The 23,837-nt window shown below is 43.8% G+C and overlaps 1 protein-coding gene across 1 annotated transcript; it reads left to right on the top strand.

Moving 5' to 3' along the window:
* The first annotated feature begins 21,870 nt into the window (after positions 1-21,870).
* LOC132445787 (uncharacterized) lies at positions 21,871-23,318 on the top strand. The gene is made up of 3 exons (XM_060035913.1): positions 21,871-22,562; positions 22,716-22,851; positions 23,064-23,318. Exons 1-3 carry the CDS (start codon positions 21,922-21,924, stop codon positions 23,316-23,318), a joined length of 1,032 nt encoding a protein of 343 aa, XP_059891896.1. The 5' UTR covers positions 21,871-21,921.
* Positions 23,319-23,837: the final 519 nt, after the last annotated feature.

Below are 23,837 nucleotides of genomic sequence, written 5' to 3' on the forward strand. Positions count from 1 at the left end.
CGTGTGTGTGTGTGTGTGTGTGTGTGTGTGTGTGTGTGTGTGTGTGTGTGTGTGTGTGTGTGTGTGTGTGTGTGATCACTGTCAGCCGTGTTTACATGGACACATCTGATCCGCATAGTTGTGGAAGAACAGCTCAATCGGAATAGAAAAGGATCATATAATACGCCTCAATCGGAATACAATTATCTGTTCGTAAATCTGTTCGTCTGCTATAATCGACATGCATACACTTATTCCGATTAGTTTGGGGTTTAACTTAGGAAAGCTGCAGTAGTTCGCATTTGGTCCACTCCGCACTCCAAACTTGACCGCTGTCAAGGACGGTGGATTTATTGCCCGATTCATGTCTTTGTTATCACTCCGTAGTAGTTACAGTAGTCCGGTAACATATCAACCCCAGCGTGTCCGGTTGCTAAGCGACGGTCATGGGTGACTATGGGTGACACGGGTGGGTTAATGTGTTCGCGTATCGTCGTGTCCGCGCGCTTCCGAGATAACTTTGCAAGAGTACTACTACTGCTAGTACTACGGCTACGGTTGATGTGTATAAGTGACTCAATTATACACACCTTTTCTATCAAATAATTTTTCAGACATTCTTTGGGTCTTAATTTATGCATGTGTTGGTCTTAAAAAGTCTTAAAAAGTCTTAAATTTGACTTTAAAAATGGTGCAAGAACCATGGCTTCCCAAGTTTGTGCAGTATGTCCAGGGTCCCACCAGAGGTAAAAACACATTAGATTGGCTTTACTCAAATCTTAAGAAAGCATACAGGACAATACCCCTCCCCCACCTGGGCAGGTCGGATCATATTTCCCTGCTCAGTGTCCCAGCTTACATACCCCTCAGGAGGAGAATAAAACCAGCCAAAAGAATTGTACAAATCTGGCCCGAGGGAGCACTCAGCCAGCTACAGGACTGCTTTTACCACACCGAATGGGCTGTTTTTGATCAACTGGAGCTAAATGACCGCACTGAGTCTGTTTTGTTTTATATTAAGACCTGCACGGACAATGTTACAGTGAACAAACAAATCACAGTTTTCAATAATCTGAAACCATGGATGACAGCTGAGGTGAGGACACTGCTGAAAGCCCGAGACTTAGCCTTCAAGGCTGGCGACCAGGACCAGTACAGGATGGCAAGAGCAAACCTGAGGAGAGGGATCAAAGCAGCCAAAGTGGACTACAAGAGGAAGGTGGAGAACCATCTGGCTGACAACAACCCGAGGAAAGTGTGGCAGGGTCTACAACACCTGACGAACTACAAGGGCACCCCTTCGGATGCAGTAACTGCCAACACTTCGCTGGTGGAAGAACTGAATAACTTTTTCACCCGTTTTGAAGTTCAAAAACCCCACCTTGCTCCTGCTCCTCCTCCTCCTCTGTCCTCCCAGCCCCTGAGCACCCACCAGCTTGAGCTGCAGGAACATCAGGTGAGAAGAGTCCTGAAGGCCGTAAACCCACACAAGGCAGCAGGACCAGACGGAGTACTGGGAAAAGTACTGAAGGCCTGCGCGGACCAACTGTCAGGGGTCCTAACAAAGATATTCAACACCTCTCTGGAACAGGCTATGGTCCCACCCTGCCTCAAAGCAGCCACCATTGTCCCAGTTCCAAAGAAATCCACCATAGGCAGCCTAAATGACTATAGACCAGTGGCACTAACATCTGTCGTCATGAAGTGCTTCGAGAAGCTCGTCCTCCCCCACCTTAAGTCCTGCATCCCTCAAAACTTTGACCAGCATCAGTTTGCTTATAAAGCAAACAGGTCGACAGCTGATGCAATCGCCACTGTCCACCACACTGCAGCAAGTCACCTGGAAAAACAGGGGAATTATGTCAGGATGCTTTTTGTTGACTTTAGTTCGGCGTTTAACACAATCTTGCCGAACATTCTCATCAGGAAGCTGACTGACCTGGATTTCCCTGCCCCAACCTGTAAATGGATTTACAGCTTCCTGACGGACCGTCCACAGACAGTGAGGATGGGGACACAAACATCTTCCACCCTGACACTCAGCACGGGCTCCCCTCAGGGCTGTGTGCTGAGCCCCTTCCTGTATTCTCTTTACACGCATGACTGCGTCCCCGCCCATCACTCCAATGTCATCGTCAAATTTGCGGATGACACTACAGTGATGGGTCTCATCTCCAACGGTGACGAGACAGCATACAGGGAGGAAGTCCAGAGGCTCACAGCCTGGTGTTCAGCTAATAACCTTTTGCTGAACGCCAGCAAAACCAAGGAGATGATATTTGACTGGAGCGCGACGAGAGGTGACCTCACCCCACTCCAGATAGACGGGGTCTGCGTGGAGAAGGTCTCCTCCTTCAAGTTTCTGGGGATGCAGGTCAGTAAGGACCTAACCTGGCACACCAACACGGTTGCGGTGGTCGGAAAAGCTCAGCAGAGGCTATTTTTTCTAAGACTGCTGAGGAAATGCCAGGTGGGGACAAAGCTGCTGCAGACCTTTTACCACTCTGCTGTTGAAAGTGTACTGGTGTATGGCATTACGGTGTGGTACGCAAACTGCACAGCCAAAGACAGGAAAACCCTGCAGGGGGTTATTAAGACGGCAGGAAAAATCATCGGCTGCCCCCTGCCCTCCCTGGAGAACATTGCCACCTCCCGGGGGCTGAATAGGGCAAAAAGAATTATGAGTGACCCATCACACCCCGGCCATGGCTTCTTCCAACTCCTCCCTTCGGGTAGGAGATACAGGTCCCTTGGGAGCCGGACAAACAGGCTGAGGAATACCTTCTACCCCTGGGCAATTCGTCTACTTAACGCCTGACCCCCCCCCCCCCCCCCCCCAATGGACATGTGAAATCCTCTACCATATTTATTTATTTAAAAAAAAAGACACTTATATGTTATGACTGCATATTTATATTTATTGTGCCTATTGCTGTTGTTTGTGTTTGTATTTTTGCACTGTTTTATTTTGCACTATGGGTAGTGAGCACCACCCCCAATTTCATTGTACAAGTTTGCACAATGACAATAAAGTATGAATTATTATTAATTATTATTAACAGACACGTATCGCTTCAGTGCGAATATAGCCCCGCCTTCTGTCACTCGCAGTGCGTTCTCTGGCCGTGATTCGAAGGTGTAAGCTAAAGGTTAGCCAACAAAGCTAGCATCGCAAGTGCAGCGCCTCCGCGAACGGTTTAGGTAGAAGGAAAATGGAGTAGTGATGGAGGAGTGCAGTTTGGAAGTACTTTGGATTGAGGCAAATTACCAAGGAAAGTCGTATGCAAGAACACGGTTTTGGGTTTCATAACTGTGCACATGCACAGCAATAGCGATCTTTTTCACGAAATTGGACCCTCACAAACTATATTATATATAGGCCTACTATAGATTAAATGAAAGCTGAGCCTCCACTTATTCCAACAGTCCAAACCATATCATTCTGTGACTAAAACTCGCAAATGACAACTTAAGACGAAAAGTACCTTTGTGATTTTTGTCCACAAACTTGATTCTGGTCGAATGAAACCACCATAAACAGATAACCCAGTGTCTGGGCCAAATTTTGCAACTAAACATGGTGTTTTCAACCGTGGTGAAGTTAGTTTGAAGTGGGATATTCGACAGATATTCGGCCATTCATTTCCTATGGGAAATTGCTTTTTGCTCAATAGCTTCCGAGTTATAGGACCCAGAGGCCCCAGACCAATGTTGACCTGTCCTACTATGTGGTACTAACAACACACACCTCCCTAAAAATTAATATTTTGCACCTTCTATTTTATTTAAATATTTTAAGAATCCCATTAATTTCCTATGGGAAATTGCTTTTTGCTCAATAGCTTCCGAGTTATAGGACCCAGAGGCCCCAGACCAATGTTGACCTGTCCTACTATGTGGTACTAACAACACACACCTCACAAAAAATTAATATTTTGCACCTTCTATTTTATTTAAATATTTTAAGAATCCCATTCATTTCCTATGGGAAATTGCTTTTTGCTCAATAGCTTCCGAGTTATGGGACCCAGGCACCCCAGACCAATGTAGACCTGTCCTACTATGTGGTACTAACAACACACACCCCACTAAAAATTAATATTTTGAACCTCCTATTTTATTTAAATATTTTAAGAATCCCATTAATTTCCTATGGAAAACGGCTTTTTGCTCAATAGCTTCCGAGTTATGGGACCCAGAGGCCCCAGACCAATGTGGACCTGTCCTACAATGTGGTAATAACAACACACACCTCACTAAAAATAAATATTTTGCACCTCCAATTTTATTTGAATTTATAAAAAATCCCATTCATTTCCAACACAGTCTCACTCCGAGAACGTCAAATACCAACCCTGTCTCGTCAAAATTACGTTCCCAGAAAACTATTCGGCATTCTCAATTACGTTTGTCATAAAACGTATTTTGTCCGCGATTACGTTTTATTGAACGTATTGCAAATACGTTCGTCCTCAGCCTATTTTTTGCCATTTATTAACCTCTATGATTATGTTTGGTTGAAACGTATCCCAGATAGGTTAAATGTCAACGTATAGCACATTATTGTCATTAAGGCATATCTCCCTTTCAGAGAACGTTTCATTTAACGTATTTTGTCTGAAAAACGTATCTTGGCTGTGGATACGTGTTATTGAACATATCGCAAATACGTTCGTTGTCAACCTATTTTTTGCCATTAATTTACCTCTAGGATTATGTTTGGTTGAAACGTATCCCAAATATGTTAAATGTCAATGTATAGCACATTATTGTCATTAAGGCATATTTCCCTTTCGGGAAACGTTTCATTTAACGTAATTTTGTCCCTGATTACGTCTTATTGAACATATTGCAAATAGGTTCGTTCTCAACATTTTTGTTGTTATTTATTTAAGCTACCTCTTGGATTACATAGGCTACATTTAATTGAAACTTAAAGGGACTCTTACCTTTGTTGCATTTTTACACTTTTTTTGGATACGGTTAAATTGGTATTAATAAGGTAATAACACTCTAATATGCAAGACAGACCCACCAGGAGTAAAAACAAACAATTATTTTACTCTCATAATATTTAATGAAAACTTCAACCAATAAAATTCTTCGGACCGAATGACCTTATTGGCCGACAGACCTGTCTGTTTGCTGCATGGATATATAAGGTTTTCCGTCTGCTTCTTGTGGCGCATTCGGGGGCCGCGTCATCAAGGCGCGTCCTCAACTAGAGGGTTTGTTTTGATTCCACGGCAGACAGTAGCGACCGTAGCGACTGACGATGGCAGACCAAAGTGGTCCACGGCGTACTGAAACTGCACCATTCAGTCCGATTAGGGGACTCATCTCGGACTCAGACTCACAGTTACCCTCCTCTGGAGCCTCAGGAAGACCTCCAGACTGTTGGCCACCAACTGCACCATTCAGTCCGACAAGGGGACCCGATTCGGCCTCAGAAGCCAAGTGGTCCCGCTCCCCTGGATGATTCTCAGGACCTCCAGACCGTTGGCAACCAACCGCACCACTCAGTCCGATTAGGGGACCCGTTTCGGACTCAGACGCGAAGTTGTCCCGCTACTCTGGAGCTCCAGGAAGACCTCCAGACCGTTGGCAACCAACCGCCACACTCAGTCCGATTACGGGACCCATTTCGGACTCAGACGCGACGTTGTCCCGCTACTCTGGAGCTCCATGAAGACCTCCAGACCGTTGGCAACCAACCGCCACACTCAGTCCGATTACGGGACCCATTTCGGACTCAGACGCGACATTGTCCCGCTACTCGGGAGCTCCAGGAAGACCTCCAGACCGTTGGCAACCAACCGCCACACTCAGTCCGATTACGGGACCCATTTCGGGCTCAGACGCGACGTTGTCCCGCTAATCTGGAGCTCCAGGATGGTAGATATTATGACCCCTGGGAGTCTAAACATAACCCATGGGAGTCTAAACATAACCCATGGGAGTCTAGAACTTTTGTACTGTAGCGACCCTGGGACAGTTAAATACTTTGTGTGTTATGTGTTACATTATATTTCGTTGTCCGTTATGCCAGTTCTATGTGCATGTATTGTAATGTTCTTCTTGTCAATCAGCGTGTGGGCGAATCATTAGGTCAGCTGGGGGAGGGCCTTGGAAGAACAGGAGGGTGGGGGCCTGCACGCGAGTGAGACCGTGTTGGGGGTTGCCGGGGTAACCGGGGTTTGTTTTGTGTCGGTTTTCTGCCGTTGGATACAATGTTACGGGTTTCAGTGACCTGGTTTTGGTTCATTAAAACTACCTTCAACTACTAATGACTCGACATCATTATGTCACCGGCGAGGTCGTTGCAGTACTCGCTTAGTAACGCTTAGTTTTGTACTCTTAGTTTTAAAATAACGCTTAGGGGGTGGGGCATTGGAGGAAGGCGGGATGATTTGAATGTGCTGTAATTCTCAAATGCAACAAAGGTGAGAGTCCCTTTAATAGGCTACGTTAAATTTCGATAACACATTATTGTCAGTATATAGGCATAGGCCTACCTCTCGGGGAAGCGTACGTTTGATTGTAATGTTAATAGTCCAACGTTATATCAACATGTCACAAGAGGAGAAATTATAGATGCTGACGGGGTAACTAGGAGCGGGGGTTGCTTTGTTGATTTCTTTATCTAGGGCTATAGCTGTGGTCAAAGCGGGAAGTGTGCGTTGTCTGGGCGGCTGCCTGAACTGAGCTGCAGGAAATTATGTTCACATGTTTCTTCATTCATTCATGAAGGCTATACCGGTGAACGGTGACGTCAGACTCACGCCCACCTACAAACCAATCAATGTCCAGTATCAGCCTGTCCTCTCGGAAAATACGACCACGTAGGTGGTTTGTTCCGCCACAGATTACGACCCATTGGAATTTATCCAAAACGAGAGGTAATAGGATATTTTTCCGTGAAATGGTGGAGGCGGACAATAGGATATTTTAGTATTTGGGTTTGATAGTTATGACGAAGAATATTTTAGCTCTCAACAGAAAAACATGGTTGCTATGGACGCTGAAAACAGCAGCTCGCATGCCGTTTAAATCATGGCTATAAAACCTTTTTCTTTGCTGATTATGCTATTTTACGTAACCGTGTAACGATATTTAATTTAACAACTTTAAAACAACTTCAAGCCCGGAAGGAAAAGATAATTCACCGCCGGAAGTCGGGAAGGCCCATGCAAGTGAACGGAGCGTTCCATGGCATTGAGAAGAGCCGTTTAGTAAATAAATAAATAAATAGATTTATTTATTTATTTATTTATTTATTATACGGAGACCACCAGACTTCCTCGAGGTAACAAGAATGGTCGATTAAATTCAAGATGGGAGAATGGCGATAGGGTGGCGTACGGTCCATGGCCTTGCGTCTGAATTTCATTCATAGAATTACCGAGTTGATGGTCAATGGTCAGATACAGATCTTGTTATAACGATAATTGAATAAAAGCTATGGTCAACTTATAATATTTTAACTAAAATAATTATATATATAGAGAGAGAGAGAGAGAGAGAGAGAGAGAGAGAGAGAGAGAGAGAGAGAGAGAGAGAGAGAGAGAGAGAGAGAGAGAGAGAGAGAGAGAGAGAGAGAGAGAGAGAGAGAGAGAGAGAATATTTTAATATTTAATGAATTAAATAAAATAAAGGCTTTAAACATGTGACATGCCTACGTTTTTTTGCCACGTGACAAAAAACGCGTCACATGACTCTTACGTTCGCTAAGGTTGTTCTGCTCTTTCTCATCAAAATTACGTTCCCAGAGAACTATTCGGCATTCTCAATTACGTGTGTCTAAAAAAAGTATTTTGTCTGTGATTACGTTTTATTGAACATATTGTAATGACCTCGCCGGTGACATAACGATGTCGAGTCATTAGTAATTGAAGGAACTTTTAATGAACCAAAACCAGGTCACTGAAACCCGTAACCAATGGCAGAAATCCCACCCAAAACAAACCCTGGTTACCCCGGCAACCCCCAACACGGTCTCACTCATGTGCAGGCCCCCACCCTCGTGTTCTTCCAAGGCCCTCCCCCAGCTGACCTAATGATTCGCCCCCACATTGATTGACAAGAAGAACATTACAATACATGCACACAGAACAACTGGCATAACGGACAACGAAATACAATGCAACACATAACACACATACTATTTAACTGTCCCAGGGTCGCTATAATATCGTAAATACGAATTCGTTCTCAGCCTATTTTTGCCATTTATTTACCGTGTTACTATGGCAGAATAAAGAATAAATTCATGCATTATCATTCAACTTGAACATGTGTTTTTACGGTTTTTACAGTATAGAGTGGTGGAGAGGGATGACGTATGATGGCAAACCCGGAAGTGAGCGTCGCCCTCGTTTCCCTTGACAAAAAGCCAACGGGTTTTCCATTGGATTTTTGATTATTGCAGAAAAATCCTCAACTCCTCAAAAACGGAAAATAAATAAATAAATAAAAATAACCGTGCTCCAAAGAACGAAGTGTAAACCAATGCATTCTGAATGGGAGTGTTTCTCAGATTTTTCCATGCTACACAACAAAATGTAAACCCATGCAAATAAAGACTTCATGGTCATAATAATTTAAATATCATTAAGCTACTACTGAGTGTGTAGGGAAGTATTCTATTTTTTTCAACGGGGCTGAATCCAGTCACTTGACCGTCATGGTTGCTATGGTGGTTGCTATCGACCGCCCCCACTAATACTCGTGGCTCTAAAAACCACGCGGCAAAGGAGCTGCCGTCAATTGGGTTGTTTTTGTCGTAAACTAGAGTCCGATGGTTGAAAAATAGACAGATATTCCAAGGTATCCTTAATAGGCAGCTTGGATGTGTTTATTTACTGCAGTTTAGCAGTTTAGATAACTAATTTTTGAAAGCAAAACACCAAGCTCATTGATTTAACGAGGGAGGGTTATTTGAAACAATTTATTAAATAAATATTTGTGAGAGGTCATTCCTTCTCCTGATTTGACTTCCTATTTATGTCTAGGGTAAACCCCTACTGTCCACAAGCATCCCCCCCCTCTCCATATGGATTTGGAGAATTGTTGCCACGTCCCAGTGGTGGAGGTATCATATATATATGAAAGAGGGCATTCAATTATAGCCTACTACAATGATCGATTAGGAGGCCGAAGCCCTAAAGGAAGTGATGCAATAGGTGACTGAGTCGACAACATTTAAGTAAGCTGTATAGGGTCTCTTATATATCAAAGGGGGTCTCAAAGGACGCATACGCTTCAACCTGTGGCTCCAGCACTACAGGAAATGACTCGGCAAGTGCTCCCAACTCACCCAGCGGCTCGCTTGCAAGATTTTGGCCTGAAGTTCTTCCCAGACCTACACCCTAGCCATCCAACATGCATATCTGAGAATCAGGCCTCTCTTTAATAATGACAAAAAGTTATGAGAGAAACACACATTAACTTTTTGTTATCTCATAAGCGGCGTGGTGCCGGCTCCTTTTGACCTTTTGACCCCCGACTTCAAAAACGTGGCCACAGGCCAGCTGTGTCTACACACCTGTAGCCACAAATGTACACCTCCATCCCACAAAGAATGGGGACGAGAAACTAACCTCTGTCTTATGTACATTTACTGTACTGTTGGAGGTCACGCCCCTTTGCCGACCTTTTCGAGATAGCTAGGGATGCTAAAATGTTTACACACATTTCCCGGGGCCCCGTGAACGACATATCCGAGATTTGGAGTTCTAGCCCTTAGAGAAAAAAAGTTTTCCCAAATGGAGTGTCATTTGGACAAAGCCCCTCAGAAGTGGAGCCTGCAAGACCTAATGATTCAGAATGTGGTGGAAAAACAGTTTTTGAGATAGGAAGGTCCTACCGCCCTGAAATTGTAATACCTTATTCTAGGGCCTTACTGGGACCTCCGCACCGAAACTTGGCCCGGTCGGACCCCGAGGGCAGGAAGGGGGGGCCTGCCCTCGGGGTCTGACCGGGCCAAGTTTCGGGCAGGAAGGGCCCCCCCTTGAAAAAAATAGAATACCACCCTCAGGAGATTAATGATATTTAAATGATTATGACCATGAAGTCTGTATTTGCATGGGTTTACATTTCGTTCTGTGTAGCATGGAAAAATCGGAGAAACACTCCCATTCGGAATGCATTGGTTTACATTTCTTTCTTTGGAGCAGTTATTTTTATTTATTTTCAGTTTTTGAGGAAGTGCTTCAAAGATGCTAATTTTTCTGCAATGATCCAAAATCAAATGGAAAAACCTGTTGGCTTTTTGTCAAGGGAACCCAGGGCGACGCTCACTTCCGGGTTGGCCAACATACGTCATCCCTCCACCACTATACTGTAATAACACATGTTGAAGTTGAATGATAATGAATGAATTTATTCTTTATTCTGCCTTAGTATTTATCTTTTTATTTAGCAGCGAAATGCAGTGTGTGTGTGTGTGTGTGTGTGTGTGTGTGTGTGTGTGTGTGTGTGTGTGTGTGTGTGTGTGTGTGTGTGTGTGTGTGTGTGTGTGTGTGTGTGTGTATAACACGCTATTTTATGTTGAAATGCGACGTAATCCAGTGTTCACGAAAACGTACACTGTCAACGTATGCTTTTGGCGACTGGGTTGGTTCTCCGATATACGTGTTTCTAACAAGATGATATCATTAAAAGTGACATAAAGTAACACAAACGCAGGAAACACGTGAGTTGCTAGTTTAGCGAAAGCATCGTCCCTAACAACCTGACGTCGTTGAAACATGCGAGCGAGCCGATAAAATCTTCCTAATAACTATAAAACTAAAGATCAGACACAATCACTGACTGAAGATTATGCAAGTAAAAAGTATATTTCTCGCTAGAAATGTTATTAGAAACACGTTTAACGGTGAATCGGTCCTAAAATATTGCATTTCCCATTCAGATAATAAAGATTAATAAAGATCATACACATTCACTGACTGAAGATTATTCAAGGAAAATGTGCATTTCTCGCTAGAAATGTCATTAGAAACACGTTTAATGTTGAATCTGTCCTAAAATATTGCATTTCCCATTCAGTTAATGCTGGGTTTCGTGTGTAGGCACGCGAAATGGACGTATCCGCCCTCCACAGTAGTTAATGCTGGGTTTTGCGTATCATGTGCACGCGAAATGGTCATTTGGCGTATGTACTGCACGCATTTTGAAAGTGTCAAACCGTGCGATCTGTACGCATATTGGTGAGACTGGGTTGATTATCACAGACAATTTTAAGTAGAAACGGGTGGCCAAAAGCTGTCATATTCTTAGTTATCACAGACAATTTTTAACAATAAATGTTCTGTACGGAGCTCCTTAAGGGACAATAGGGAGAACGCTCCCGGACAGAACCTTAGATGGAAGTCGTGCTTAGTGACAAATCACGACAAATACTTCCAATTGATATGCATGAGTTTGAAAATTGTGCTTTTTGACACGAACATGCGAGCTGCTGGTTTCAGTAACATCATATCAACCATGTTATTATAATTATGTGGAGACTAATGAAATATTGTTCGTCATAACTATCAAACCAAACATCCTTCACATTCGCCGAACGACGATTATGAAAGTAAAATGCACATTTCTCGCTAAAAATGTTTACATAAACACTTTTAATGGTGTAACTATGCTAAAATATCATATTTTCCACCCAGAATAAAAAGTATGTCCGCCATTTTCACAGAAAGATATCCTAAAAACTATCCAATAGGAAAGATGCTCACAGCGTATATTAGAGACGTAGTGGGCACCCCCCATGCCGTCGGCAGAAGACACCGAAGGGTACCTTTTCCGTCAACGACCGACGGCAAAGGGTACCTTTCCCGTCAGTCACCGAAGCTAAAGTGCGTTTGCCAACAGTCGGTATTTGACGTTCTCGGAGTGAGACTGTGTTGGTTTTCCATAGGAAATGAATGGGATTTTTAAAAAATTCTAATAAAATAGGAAGTGCAAAAAAAATATTTTTAGTGAGGTGTGTGTTGTTAGTACCATATAGTAGAACAAGTCTAAATTGGTCTGGGGCCTCATGGTCCCATAACTCGGAAGCTATTGAGCAAAAAGCCGTTTTCCATAGGAAATGAATGGGATTTTTAAAAAATTCATATAAAATAGGAGGTGCAAAATATTTATTTTTAGTGAGGTGTGTGTTGTTATTACCATATAGTAGAACACGTCTAAATTGGTCTGGGGCCTCTGGGTCCCATAACTCGGAAGCTATTGAGCAAAAAGCAATTTCCCATAGGAAATGAATGGGATTCTTAAAATATTTAAATAAAATAGGAGGTGCAAAATATTATTTTTTAGTGAGGTGTGTGTTGTTAGTACCACATAGTAGAACAGGTCTACATTGGTCTGGGGTGCCTGGGTCCCATAACTCGGAAGCTATTGAGCAAAAAGCAATTTCCCATAGGAAATGAATGGGATTCTTAAAATATTTAAATAACATAGGAGGTGCAACATATTAATTTTTAATGAGGTGTGTGTTGTTAGTACCAAATAGTAGAACAGGTCTACATTGGTCTGGGGCCTCTGGGTCCCATAACTCGGAAGCTATTGAGCAAAAAGCAATTTCCCATAGGAAATGAATGGGATTCTTAAAATATTTAAATAAAATAGGAGGAGCAAAATATTAATTTTTAGTGAGGTGTGTGTTGTTAGTACCATATAGTAGAACAGGTCAACATTGGTCTGGGGCCTCTGGGTCCTATAACTCGGAAGCTATTGAGCAAAAAGCCGTTTTCCATAGGAAATGAATGGGATTCTTAAAATATTCAAATAATATAGGAGGTGCAAAATATTAATTTTTAGTGAGGTGTGTGTTGTTAGTACCATATAGTAGAACAGGTCTACATTGGTCTGGGGCCTCTGGGTCCTATAACTCGGAAGCTATTGAGCAAAAAGCAATTTCCCATAGGAAATTAATGGGATTCTTAAAATATTTAAATAAAATAGGAGGAGCAAAATATTAATTTTTAGTGAGGTGTGTGTTGTTAGTACCACATAGTAGGACAGGTCAACATTGGTCTGGGGCCTCTGGGTCCCATAACTCGGAAGCTATTGAGCAAAAAGCCGTTTTCCATAGGAAATGAATGGTATTTATTAAAAAATTCAAATAAAATAGGAGGTGCAAAATATTAATTTTTATTGAGGTGTGTGTTGTTATGACCACATTGTAGGACAGGTCCACATTGGTCTGGGGCCTCTGGGTCCCATAACTCGGACGCTATTGAGCAGAAAGCCGTTTTCCATAGGAAATGAATGGGATTTTTAAAAAATTCATATAAAATAGGAGGTACAAAATATTAATTTTTAGTGAGGTGTGTGTTGTTATTACCACATTGTAGGACAGGTCCACATTGGTCTGGGGCCTCTGGGTCCCATAACTCGGAAGCTATTGAGCAAAAAGCCGTTTTCCATAGGAAATGAATGGGATTCTTAAATATTCAAATAATATAGGAGGTGCAAAATATTAATTTTTAGTGAGGTGTGTGTTGTTAGTACCATATAGTAGAACAGGTCTACATTGGTCTGGGGCCTCTGGGTCCTATAACTCGGAAGCTATTGAGCAAAAAGCAATTTCCCATAGGAAATGAATGGGATTCTTAAAATATTTTAATAAAATAGGAGGAGCAAAATATTAATTTTTAGTGAGGTGTGTGTTGTTAGTACCACATAGTAGGACAGGTCAACATTGGTCTGGGGCCTCTGGGTCCTATAACTCGGGAGCTATTGAGCAAAAAGCCGTTTTCCATAGGAAATGAATGGCCGAATATCTGTCGAATATCCAACTTCAAACTAACTTCACCACGGTGTGTTTTCAATCAATGAATAAGAGAAGGTTTCTTAGGAAATAGGTAATTTGCCTTCAATCAGAAAACATATTCTTCAACGCAATCTAGTGGCCATATGTTTATTTGCGAGTGTTTGGCTTGGTGCATTCGAATATATTTGCCCTGAACTTTAAATTGAGGTGTCAAGTGTCAGAATTGTAGGATATCTACCTTATTTGTGTCACATAGTAAGACATCGCTCCCAACTGATAACGACCAACTGATAATTATTTCAGGTGGAAATGTTATCTTCCACTTATGCTGTGTTCCATGGCTTTATTCACTTTAACCAAGTATCATCCCCTTTGAATATTTCACTTGCAAAACAATCTTTCTTTTGGCACAAAGACGACAATATCGCCCTTGCAGTTGTGGAGATATAGTCCACAACTCCACAACATACTGGGTATGTTCTTTCCTGAAAAAAACTTTTCCCCTGATATCGAAAATGGTATAGAATATCGATATATATAGATATATCGATATTCTATACCCCCCCGCTTGAAGGTTGACACTAGACTGGTAGATCTCGGGAGGTTGGCTACTTGAAAAGTAGATCTTGGGTCAAAAAAAGGTTGGGCACCCCTGAGTTAGAGCTACAAGAAACGTGAAAGTTAAAAAATACATATCTTTGCTACTACCTCTGATATTTAGTTAAGTACATTTGCATGAAATCATGCAGGTCTACACACAACTTGGCGATAGCTTTAATAGGTTGCAACGGTGGACTGAAATCACTTCAAGGCACGATGTGACCGCTCGATAAATAAGTAAACAAAGAAGTTTGTTATTTTTTAAACACAACATGTGTGGAAGCTAACATTCAGCTTCAGTCTGAGCTAGGATGATTTTTCTGAGCCCCCCCAAAACCAGGCCGCGTGCCTGGCAAAAAGAGGCCTGTTCACGATTCTGATTATAATTTGGGCAAGTGAACATCACATTCGGGCAAGTTGAACCTGACCTGTACTTGCCCGATGGGCAGGTGCTTTTGAAACCTTAGTGTCAACCCCTGGTATGGATGGATGGATGGATGGATGGTGGCGCCCCGGCTGGCTGAGTGGCTGGTTCACACAGGAAGAAGGCACGGATGAGGCGGGTATAAAGCCGTTCCCGGCGTTTATTCAACAATCACGAATATAATCAATCGTGTGTCTGGGCTTGGGTCTCTCTGAGCCACGTAGCCGTTGCGGGGTTATGCGTCTCCTACTCCTTCTCCGGGGGGTCGCTTCCTTGCCGTCAGTCCTCCGCTCTGCTTTATACCCTCTGCCCTTTCCTTGTGCCGGCTGTTTCCCATCCAGCTGATCTCGATCGCCGGTACACGCCCTCTACAACCCGGCCCCTGGAGGGGGGCGGGTTGCCACACTCCTCCACCGCCAGACCAAGCCACCGGCCGCTCGGGTTCCATCCCAGGCAGGCGTCCCTGCGTGACAGGGCATCTGCGTTGGCATGCTCCTTCCCCGGTCTGTGGGCCACCTGGAACCGGAAGTCCTGGAGTGCCAGGAACCACCTCGTCACCCGGGCGTTGGTGTCTTTGGCGCCCACCATCCACTTCAGTGGCGCGTGGTCGGTGACCAGGGTGAACTCTCGACCTAGGAGATAATAGCGTAGTTTATCAAGAGACCACTTGATTGCCAGGGCCTCTTTCTCTACCGTGGAGTAGTTCCTCTCGTTCGGAAGGAGCTTCCGGCTGATGTACATCACCGGGTGCTCCTCTCCTGCCCGGATCTGGGACAGGACCCCAGCCAGCCCCACTTCTGAGGCGTCCGTGTGCACAATGAGGGGTGAGGCGAAGTCCGGGGTTACGAGCACCGGTTCCGCACACAGGGCCCCCCTCAGCGTCCCGAATGCTTCCTCGGCCGCCTCTGACCACCTGATCCGGTCGGGCAGGGCCTTCCGGGTCAGGTCGTTGAGTGGACTGGCCAGGGTCGCGAAGTTGGGTATGAACCGCTGATAATACCCCACCAGCCCCAGGAACGCCTTCACCTGTTTCTTGGTCGAGGGGTGGGGCCAGTCCCGGATGGCCGCCACCTTGCTCTCCTGCGGCCGGTTGCTCCCCCGTCCTACCCGGTACCCCAGGTAGGCCGTCTCCTCCAGTCCCAGTCGGCACTTGGCCGGATTGGCTGTGAGGCCCGCCTTCCGCAGCTGCCCCAGCACGGCCCGCAGCTGCCTGACGTGGACGTCCCAGCTGTCGCTGTGGATAATGATATCGTCTCTGTAGGCCGCAGCGTAGGCCTGGTGGGGTCGCAGGAGCTGGTCCATCATCCTCTGGAAGGTGGCCGGCGCCCCGTGAACGCCGAAGGGGAGGACGGTGTACTGGTAGAGGCCCCCCGGTGTCGCGAACGCCGTTTTCTCCCGGGCGGTCCGGGTCAATGGCACCTGCCAGTACCCCTTGGTCAGGTCCAGGGTGGTGAGGTACCGGGCCGGCCCGAGTCGCTCGATCAGCTCATCCACCCTGGGCATGGGGTAGGCGTCGAAGTCGGACACCTCGTTCAGCTTCCTGAAGTCGTTGCAAAACCTGAACGTCCCGTCAGGCTTGGGAACGAGGATGACCGGGCTGGACCAGGCCTTTCGCGACTCCTCGATGACACGCAGTTGGAGCATTCGGCTCACCTCCTCCTGGATGGCGTTCCTGCATCACGATGTCCTCCAGGTCGTGCTTTTGGGCCGGGCTGAGGTCCTCCCCCATCGGTACCGCCGGGATCCCGTCTCGTGCCGCCAACGCCATGGGCGCTGGTGCCGGTTCCGGGGGGTCCGCTCCCCCCCTCCACTGCTTCAAGATGTTTACGTGGTACAGCTGGGTGGGCTTACTGCGTGGGCTTAAAAAATGTAAAACAGGCTGACCGAAAAACAGGCCTATGCCTCACAGTATTACATTGAAAACAGAAATATAATAAAACACAGGCCTACATCTATGAAAATAAAGTATAGAAAATAAATAAGCCATAATAAACTCATGGCTAGATATATTGTCAATATTCACTGAGGATATATAGTCTTTGAACCAAACCTTTAACCAGAATATTTAGTCTTAAGTCTTCCTATGTAAACTTACAGGTTCTGTGCTAGGAAAACAAGCCTGTCAACTGTTTCAGGCTTCAGGGATGCCCTGTAACAGCTTACAATGTTACCACTGCAGCTGAAAACTCGTTCTGAAGGAGAACTGGTTGCTGGTACTAAAATATACTTATTTGCTACCTTGCTAAGCGCTGGATAGATCATTTCAAATTCCCTCAACCATTTAAGAGGATCTGTATCACTCTCAATCCTAGCTGACAGCAAGTAGCTTCATTTTCAATTCTCTCCTGCTGTGTCGGTGTGTTGCCGCTGCTGGTCACTGTGCTTCGTTTGAAGAAGCTAGCTAGTGACTTTTTCTTCTTTGCTGCGGATGGTGCCATTGACACTTCTTGCTCTACAGGCTCAGACAGAGGCAGCTGACTGCCTTCATCTAAAAGAGACTTTGCCTCCTCAACAACTTTTTGTTTCAAGGCATCAACCCTGTCTCTTGGAATGTATGCATCTTTGAAGCGTGGATCCACAAATGTGGCCATGTCCAAGAGGTCACTTGTGGCTGGATCAGAGAACTTATCAGTAAGGTAGTCCACAATGGTGGACTTTATTTACCTGCACAGCTCAGTGTCACCTTCCTCCACTGCCAGGGTACTCGTGCTGAAAAGATGAAGGACGGGTCTGACATAGGAAAGGGTCACATAGTCCTCCCCTGACAAAGCATCTGTGAACTCCTGGAGGGGTTTTAGAGCCTTCTGGACCGTCTCCAGTACCTCAATGTCCTGCAATGTGAGGACTAGGTGCCGGCTCTTTTTGTCAGAGGAGAGGACCTTGGTGATAGCCGCCTGTTTTTCCAGGATCCTTTCGATCATCAGCTGCCTTGATCCCCAACGTGTGGCCGATTCTGTAATGAGCTGATGAGTTGGGAGGCCAAGCTGTTGCTGGACTTCAGAGAGCGCACTCCTCCTCAGCCAGCTGTAGGAAAAGCTGCTGACGATCTTTTTGCACAGGGAAATGGCCCTTTTGATGCGGCTGTCATCCATCCCATGACCTGTGAGAATCAGAATCATAACTTTATCAGCAGAGTGCTTTCTTAAAAATATAAATATGGTTGATCTGCTTTTCAGTCAACCCGCAAGCTCTAACACAGATGGCGTCGACGGGTGAACTACTGATGGTATTATTGTGTATAGGGATGGGCGATATGGCCTAAAATCCATATTGCGATATGCATGCAACCTATTGCGATAACGATATATATCACGATATATAAATCATAATAGAACCATTTCAGAACAGGTTACATAGACTCTAAGGAAAGCTAAACTGCTAAATGTATGTCGTTTTGAGAACATTTATTGTGCAAAACTAATCATACAACATAATGTTGTAGCTGCAGAGACTTTAAAAAAGAAAAAAATCTTCTGTGTAATGACGTATACTTAATGAAATTAAAATTGGTGGTGTCTTGTTAATAAAGAAACTGATACTGTGAATTAGGGAAATACGTCCAGTATTAGGCATGGCTATTTTAAATAAAGAAAAATCTTCCAAGTGTGTGCACAGATACTTGCTATTAAAACATAAAACAATAAGTGCAAAATGAACGCATAATTTTGAAATGAACATGAAATGAGACAAATCACCAGCTCCTCCGTTTCGCTTTCAGCCATATTTATTTAGATGACGATGATGCGTTGAAGCCGGTTGGAGCTCATGGCTCTTTAAATTCCGCGGGTCGCGGACGATGCGTTGCAGCTGGTTGCAGCTCGTGGCTCTTTAAATTTCGCGTGTCGCGGATGATGCGATGTAGCTGGTTGCAGCTCGTGGCTCTTTTTAAAATTCGCGGGTCGCGGACGATGCGTTGCAGACGGTTGCAGCTCGTGGCTCTTTATATTTCGCGAGTCATGGATAGATCGCGTCAAACATACATTATCGCGATAGAGCAATATAGGGGAGAGCCGGGCCGATTGAAACACGGGCCGATTGAAACACAGCGATTTCCTCGAGAACCACGCAAGGCTTTCACGTCAAATTTCGTCACTACGTTCAGCACGCAAGACTGACCAACCCCACGAAATTTCATGTAATGACGTCCCACCGTTCAAATGTTATCCCCCAAACCTGTTTTAGAGACCGCTAACTAAAATCCTTCCTGCGGTAGTTTTTTTGTAATAAATAGTTGTGTTTTTTGTCTCATGCCATAATAATATGACTATACAACAGATGAATTAGTACTTAAACCTGTGTTAAAGTGTGCGATGTCAGAGTTTTGAAGTTTAGAGGTAAAAAAAGGTTTAAGTGTCAGTAGTCGCTGTCGGGACGATTGAAACACTTGTTTCAAACGCAACAGGAGTCATGTTATCCGGTTGACGTGGTAGTTTTTGTTTAAATAAATAAAAGGATGTTCAACTGTGTATCCTTAAACATGACTTAGGACAGGGTAATAAGTAAATTTAATGCAAATTTAGTCGTCCAAAAGAAGAAAGGTGAGTTTTAATCGAAGTGTGCATCTTGACAATTACGCACAATTACGCACGGGCCAAAAATATATTTTAACCTATTTATATTATGCAGAATTATGTGAAATTTTAGCAATGATGAATACACTACTATGTTGTCCGGTATATTGCATAAAAACAAGAGTAAGTTCAATAGTTTCTTTTTAAAATATGCTGTTTCATTCGTCCCGCATGTGTGTTTCAAACGTCCCGACTAGGCGGGGCGTTTGAAACAGATGTCAACGTACTTTCAAAGTTAAAAAACAGCTCGATCATCCAACATATGTATTAAATTACACTTGAAACTAAGATAACACACATGTGAGTTGTTGATCACATGTTGAAATTATTTGTATATGTAACGTCATCTTTGAAAAAGACGTTTAACTGAAAAGTGTTTCAATCGACCCGGCTCTCCCCTAACTAAAATCTCTATCGTAGGCCATTTTTTATCGTTTATATCGTATATCGTTTATATCGCGCATTCCTAATTGTGTATATAAAATGTCCTCTTTAATCAACAATCTGTACCTCTTTAATCAACAATCTGTACACTTACAAAGTTATCAATGCCTCGTTTTATATGTTAAGACCCTTATTATACTACCAAAGAAGTGTCGGGCTACTTTTAGCCTTGTAAGTGGTTTAAAATAGTGATTTAGTTTTTACCATGAGATCATTCCAAGTTGATAGCGTTTTGGTAGAATCAGCTAAAACAGGTCAATTTGAAAAACCGAGTTTTTCTTTTATTCCTACGACGCAGTCTATTCATAATATTGTAATGACCACGGAAGAGGCAGTGAATGAAGTATTGATTAGACAGCGATTTATTAGATACCTAATTGATGAAGAGAAAGTTCTCTCACGGACACGTCGGACAGCGAAATATTTGATTTAATCTTAAGGCATGATCATGGGAAAGTACTGGCTACAAAAGTTACCAAGAACACATTCGCTGAAACAATAGGTGAACAAGATTCTTAGAGGGAACGTTTTCATTGTGGGTAGGGAGTGGGAGTGACCTAAGGCCAAGTCAATTTGTAATACAATGGGTGGATATTGGACATGTCTGCAGGTTTGTAAGACATGGCTGTAAACAGTTTACGCAACAAAGAAGTCAGTCGATTGGCCTGGTCACAAAACCAGACTTACTGGCTCCAGTGGGAACTTGAATACGAATTAACTTAACCTCTCTCAGTTAAGAGAGGAAGGGATTTGTTTTAAGTTACAGGGAGAATGTATACAGTTCCTTCTAATGTAATAATTATATAAACAAGGTTAATATAATTTGTATGTGATTGTATATTTATAGTTATGATTGATATTTCCACGACAGTTCCTCCCTTTTTGATCATAAGATCAACACTTATTACAGGTGATATATTATGTCACAGGATTACAAATGATGGTAAAACAAGTTAAAACACAGAATAATAGGAATAAAATTCAAAGAAATTAGTAAAAATCAATCATTAATAAAGTAATCAATATGTACATTAGTAAAATTGCAAATTCAAAGAAATTAGTAAAAGTAATCATTAATAAAGTAATAAAATGAAAGTCAAAGAAATTAGTAAAAATAAACAATAAAGCAATAAATATGTACATTAGCAAAACTTGTAAATAGAGAGCTTAAGATTAACTATGTATCAATCATTAATAAAGCCATAAAAATGTACAATAGTAAAAATTATGTTTGGTATGTTAGGTCACTCATTTTCCACTCATTTTTGGTATTCCATTTGGAGTAAGGGGCCTATTCTGATTTGTAGTAGGAGTAGAAAGCGTCTGCCATAGCGCATGGGGATAGCGCTACGGCCATCAAGGGTAATTCTGAGGATACAGAGTGGGGTCTGATTCCACAGACCTTGGTGGTGTTGAAGTGGGTTTGAATTGCAGCAAGTGGGCTTGTAAACTGGTTGTGTGATGATGTGGTTAGCTGGGGTTCCGCTCTGGTCGGGAGTCGGTCGTTGTTACTGGTGGTTGCGTTGCATTGGTCTGCTGGGCTCATCAGTAGTATTATGCAGATCAGGGTAGGGGTGGTCCATCCGAGGCGTTGGTGCTTTCCTCTTCCGGAGGTGCTGGTACATCCGAGGCGTTGGTGCTTTCCTCTTCTGGAGGTGCTGGTCGGCATCGGCTTGCATGGATCCATTCTGGTTTTCCTTGGAGTTTGACTGCAGTCCTCGTGGTCAGTAACACCTGGATTGGTCCTTGCCATCTGGGGAGGAGAACATTTGGGTTAAGTGACTTTAACATGATCATATCACTAGGATAAAAGCCATGGGTAGGGCTGTCAGATGGTATTGGAATAGAGAAAAACGCTTAGCACAGATCAATTACTGTGTAATGTGTGGAATCTGAAGGGATTGATGACAGTATTGTATGTGTGTCTGGTGCTATGGGTGTGATAGGAACAACGCAATTGTGGACTGCTCTCAAATCTTGTACAAATCTCTATTCATCTGGTCTCCCTGGCTTTGGGAGGGGCAATTCACTCTGTGCACGACGAAAATGCTAACTTCCTGTTTGAGGGCGGAAGTTGAGCCTCTAGCTTCCGCTTGGCGGTTTGTTGACATTAGCCGGCTGGCGGTGTGATGTTATTGTTCGCAATGGATCGGAAAAAACTATTTACTTTTCAAAGGGCAGTCGGTGGTAATAACCACCATTGTTGTGTGCCACTTTGTACTGCCGGGGGGAGATTCAACAAAGTTTTGAGCTTTCATAGTTTCCCAAAGGAACCTAATTTACGCGCCCAGTGGCTTGTGAAAGTCAGAAGAGAAGGTTTCACCCCAACCACCAGCTCTAGAGTGTGTAGTCGACACTTTGAGCAAGCAGACATAGTTATCTCTTCTTCTGGAAAGCGGTGTCTTCGACTAAATATTATACCATCCTTGTTCGGTTGGAATAATTATACAAAAAAACCTCAACGGCCCGGAGTTTGGGATCGCCAGCCTCGAGCAACCCAGGCTTTGGACCGCGCCCCCGAGGATGACACCACCGTGGAAATGGAAGTGGTTGAAAACACTGTCTCTGGTTGTACTGAGTTGGCTTCGACAGCTCTGATGGAAGACCACGATTACACAGCCAGCTCTTTCATCGTGGTCGGCCGTGAGAAATTTGAGAGCATGTCGAGGCAGGTCGAGGAGCTCACACGGCAGATCGAAACACTGCACATGGAGAGATTTGGATTGCAACGGTTTTCTACATCACCTAGTGACATTCGCTACTATTCCAGGTAAGAAATGTTGAACCTGAACTTTTCTAATTATCACACAAACATTTCACTTGCCTCCCATCTGTATGATTGATTTGAATGATGATTAAATTGGAATGTTTTAATGTAATATGAATGCCATCAACATAAAAGCTATGTCCTGTTTGCATGCAGATTTCCATCATATGAACATTTGATGACCTTTTGGGATCTAATTCAAGAGGCAACAAGCAGAATGGTGAGAGTCACCAGTGGTCAGAAGAACCTCTCCACCAGTACATCCACTGAGACCCCTATGAACAGACCAACAGTAAGTTTTACAATAAACATATACCACCAGCTCGGTACATGTGGATCACACATTTTGCTGGTGATTGCCACAGAAGAGGCAGTTAACTGTGTGTTGTTTCTGCTCAGCTCCGTGCATGCACCACATATTTTAAACACCCTAGTTTGTGTATGTTATCGTTGTGTTGTAGTGCTTCTATCTACAGTATCTAATACAGTGACTATTTTCCCTAGAAACTGCTGCCAATTGACGAGCTCTTCCTCTTCCTCAACTACCTGTCAACCGGCTGTACGCAAAGGGAGCTTGGTCACAAGTTCAATATCCACAGAGCAACAGCAAGCAGAATAATTGTGACGTGGTCCAACTTTTTGTATACTTTGCTTGGATCGCTCTCCATCTGGATGACCAGCATATCAGTGAGAGAAAACTGCCCCACAGATTTCAATGGGACCTATGAGAACACCCAGGTCGTCCATGACTGCACATAAATGAGATGCCAAGCCCCTACCTCCCTTCTGCTTCAAAGTGAGGTATTCTCCGCCTACAAGTCGCACTGTACATTCAAAGCACTTATTGGCATGTCCCCCCATGGAGCATTGACATTTGTGTCAGCACTTTTTGAAGGCTCCATCAGTGACAAGGAGATTTTCCGTCACTCCGGCATCACCTCTCTCCTAACACCCGACATGGAGGTTATGGTAGACAAGGGGTTTTTGATAGATGAGCTAGTTTCTGGGAAAGTGCATCGCCCTGCTTTTATGTGCAAACAGGAGCAAATGTCAGAGGTAGACATCCTTAAAACCCAGTCGATTGCACGCCTGAGAGTCCATGTGGAGAGGCTCATTAGGAGGGTCAAAGAAAACAAACTTTTTGACACAGTCATCCCTCTCTCTATTTGTGGCAATATAAATCAACTGTTCACTGTTGCATGTCTCCTCTCAAATGATCAGTACGGACCCCTGGTCAAGAAATGGATGGTCTGATTTTCTGGTGGCCAGGTATCCTTA

Source organism: Gadus macrocephalus, chromosome 17 (genome assembly GCF_031168955.1).
Source record: "Gadus macrocephalus chromosome 17, ASM3116895v1".
Taxonomy (NCBI): domain Eukaryota; kingdom Metazoa; phylum Chordata; class Actinopteri; order Gadiformes; family Gadidae; genus Gadus; species Gadus macrocephalus.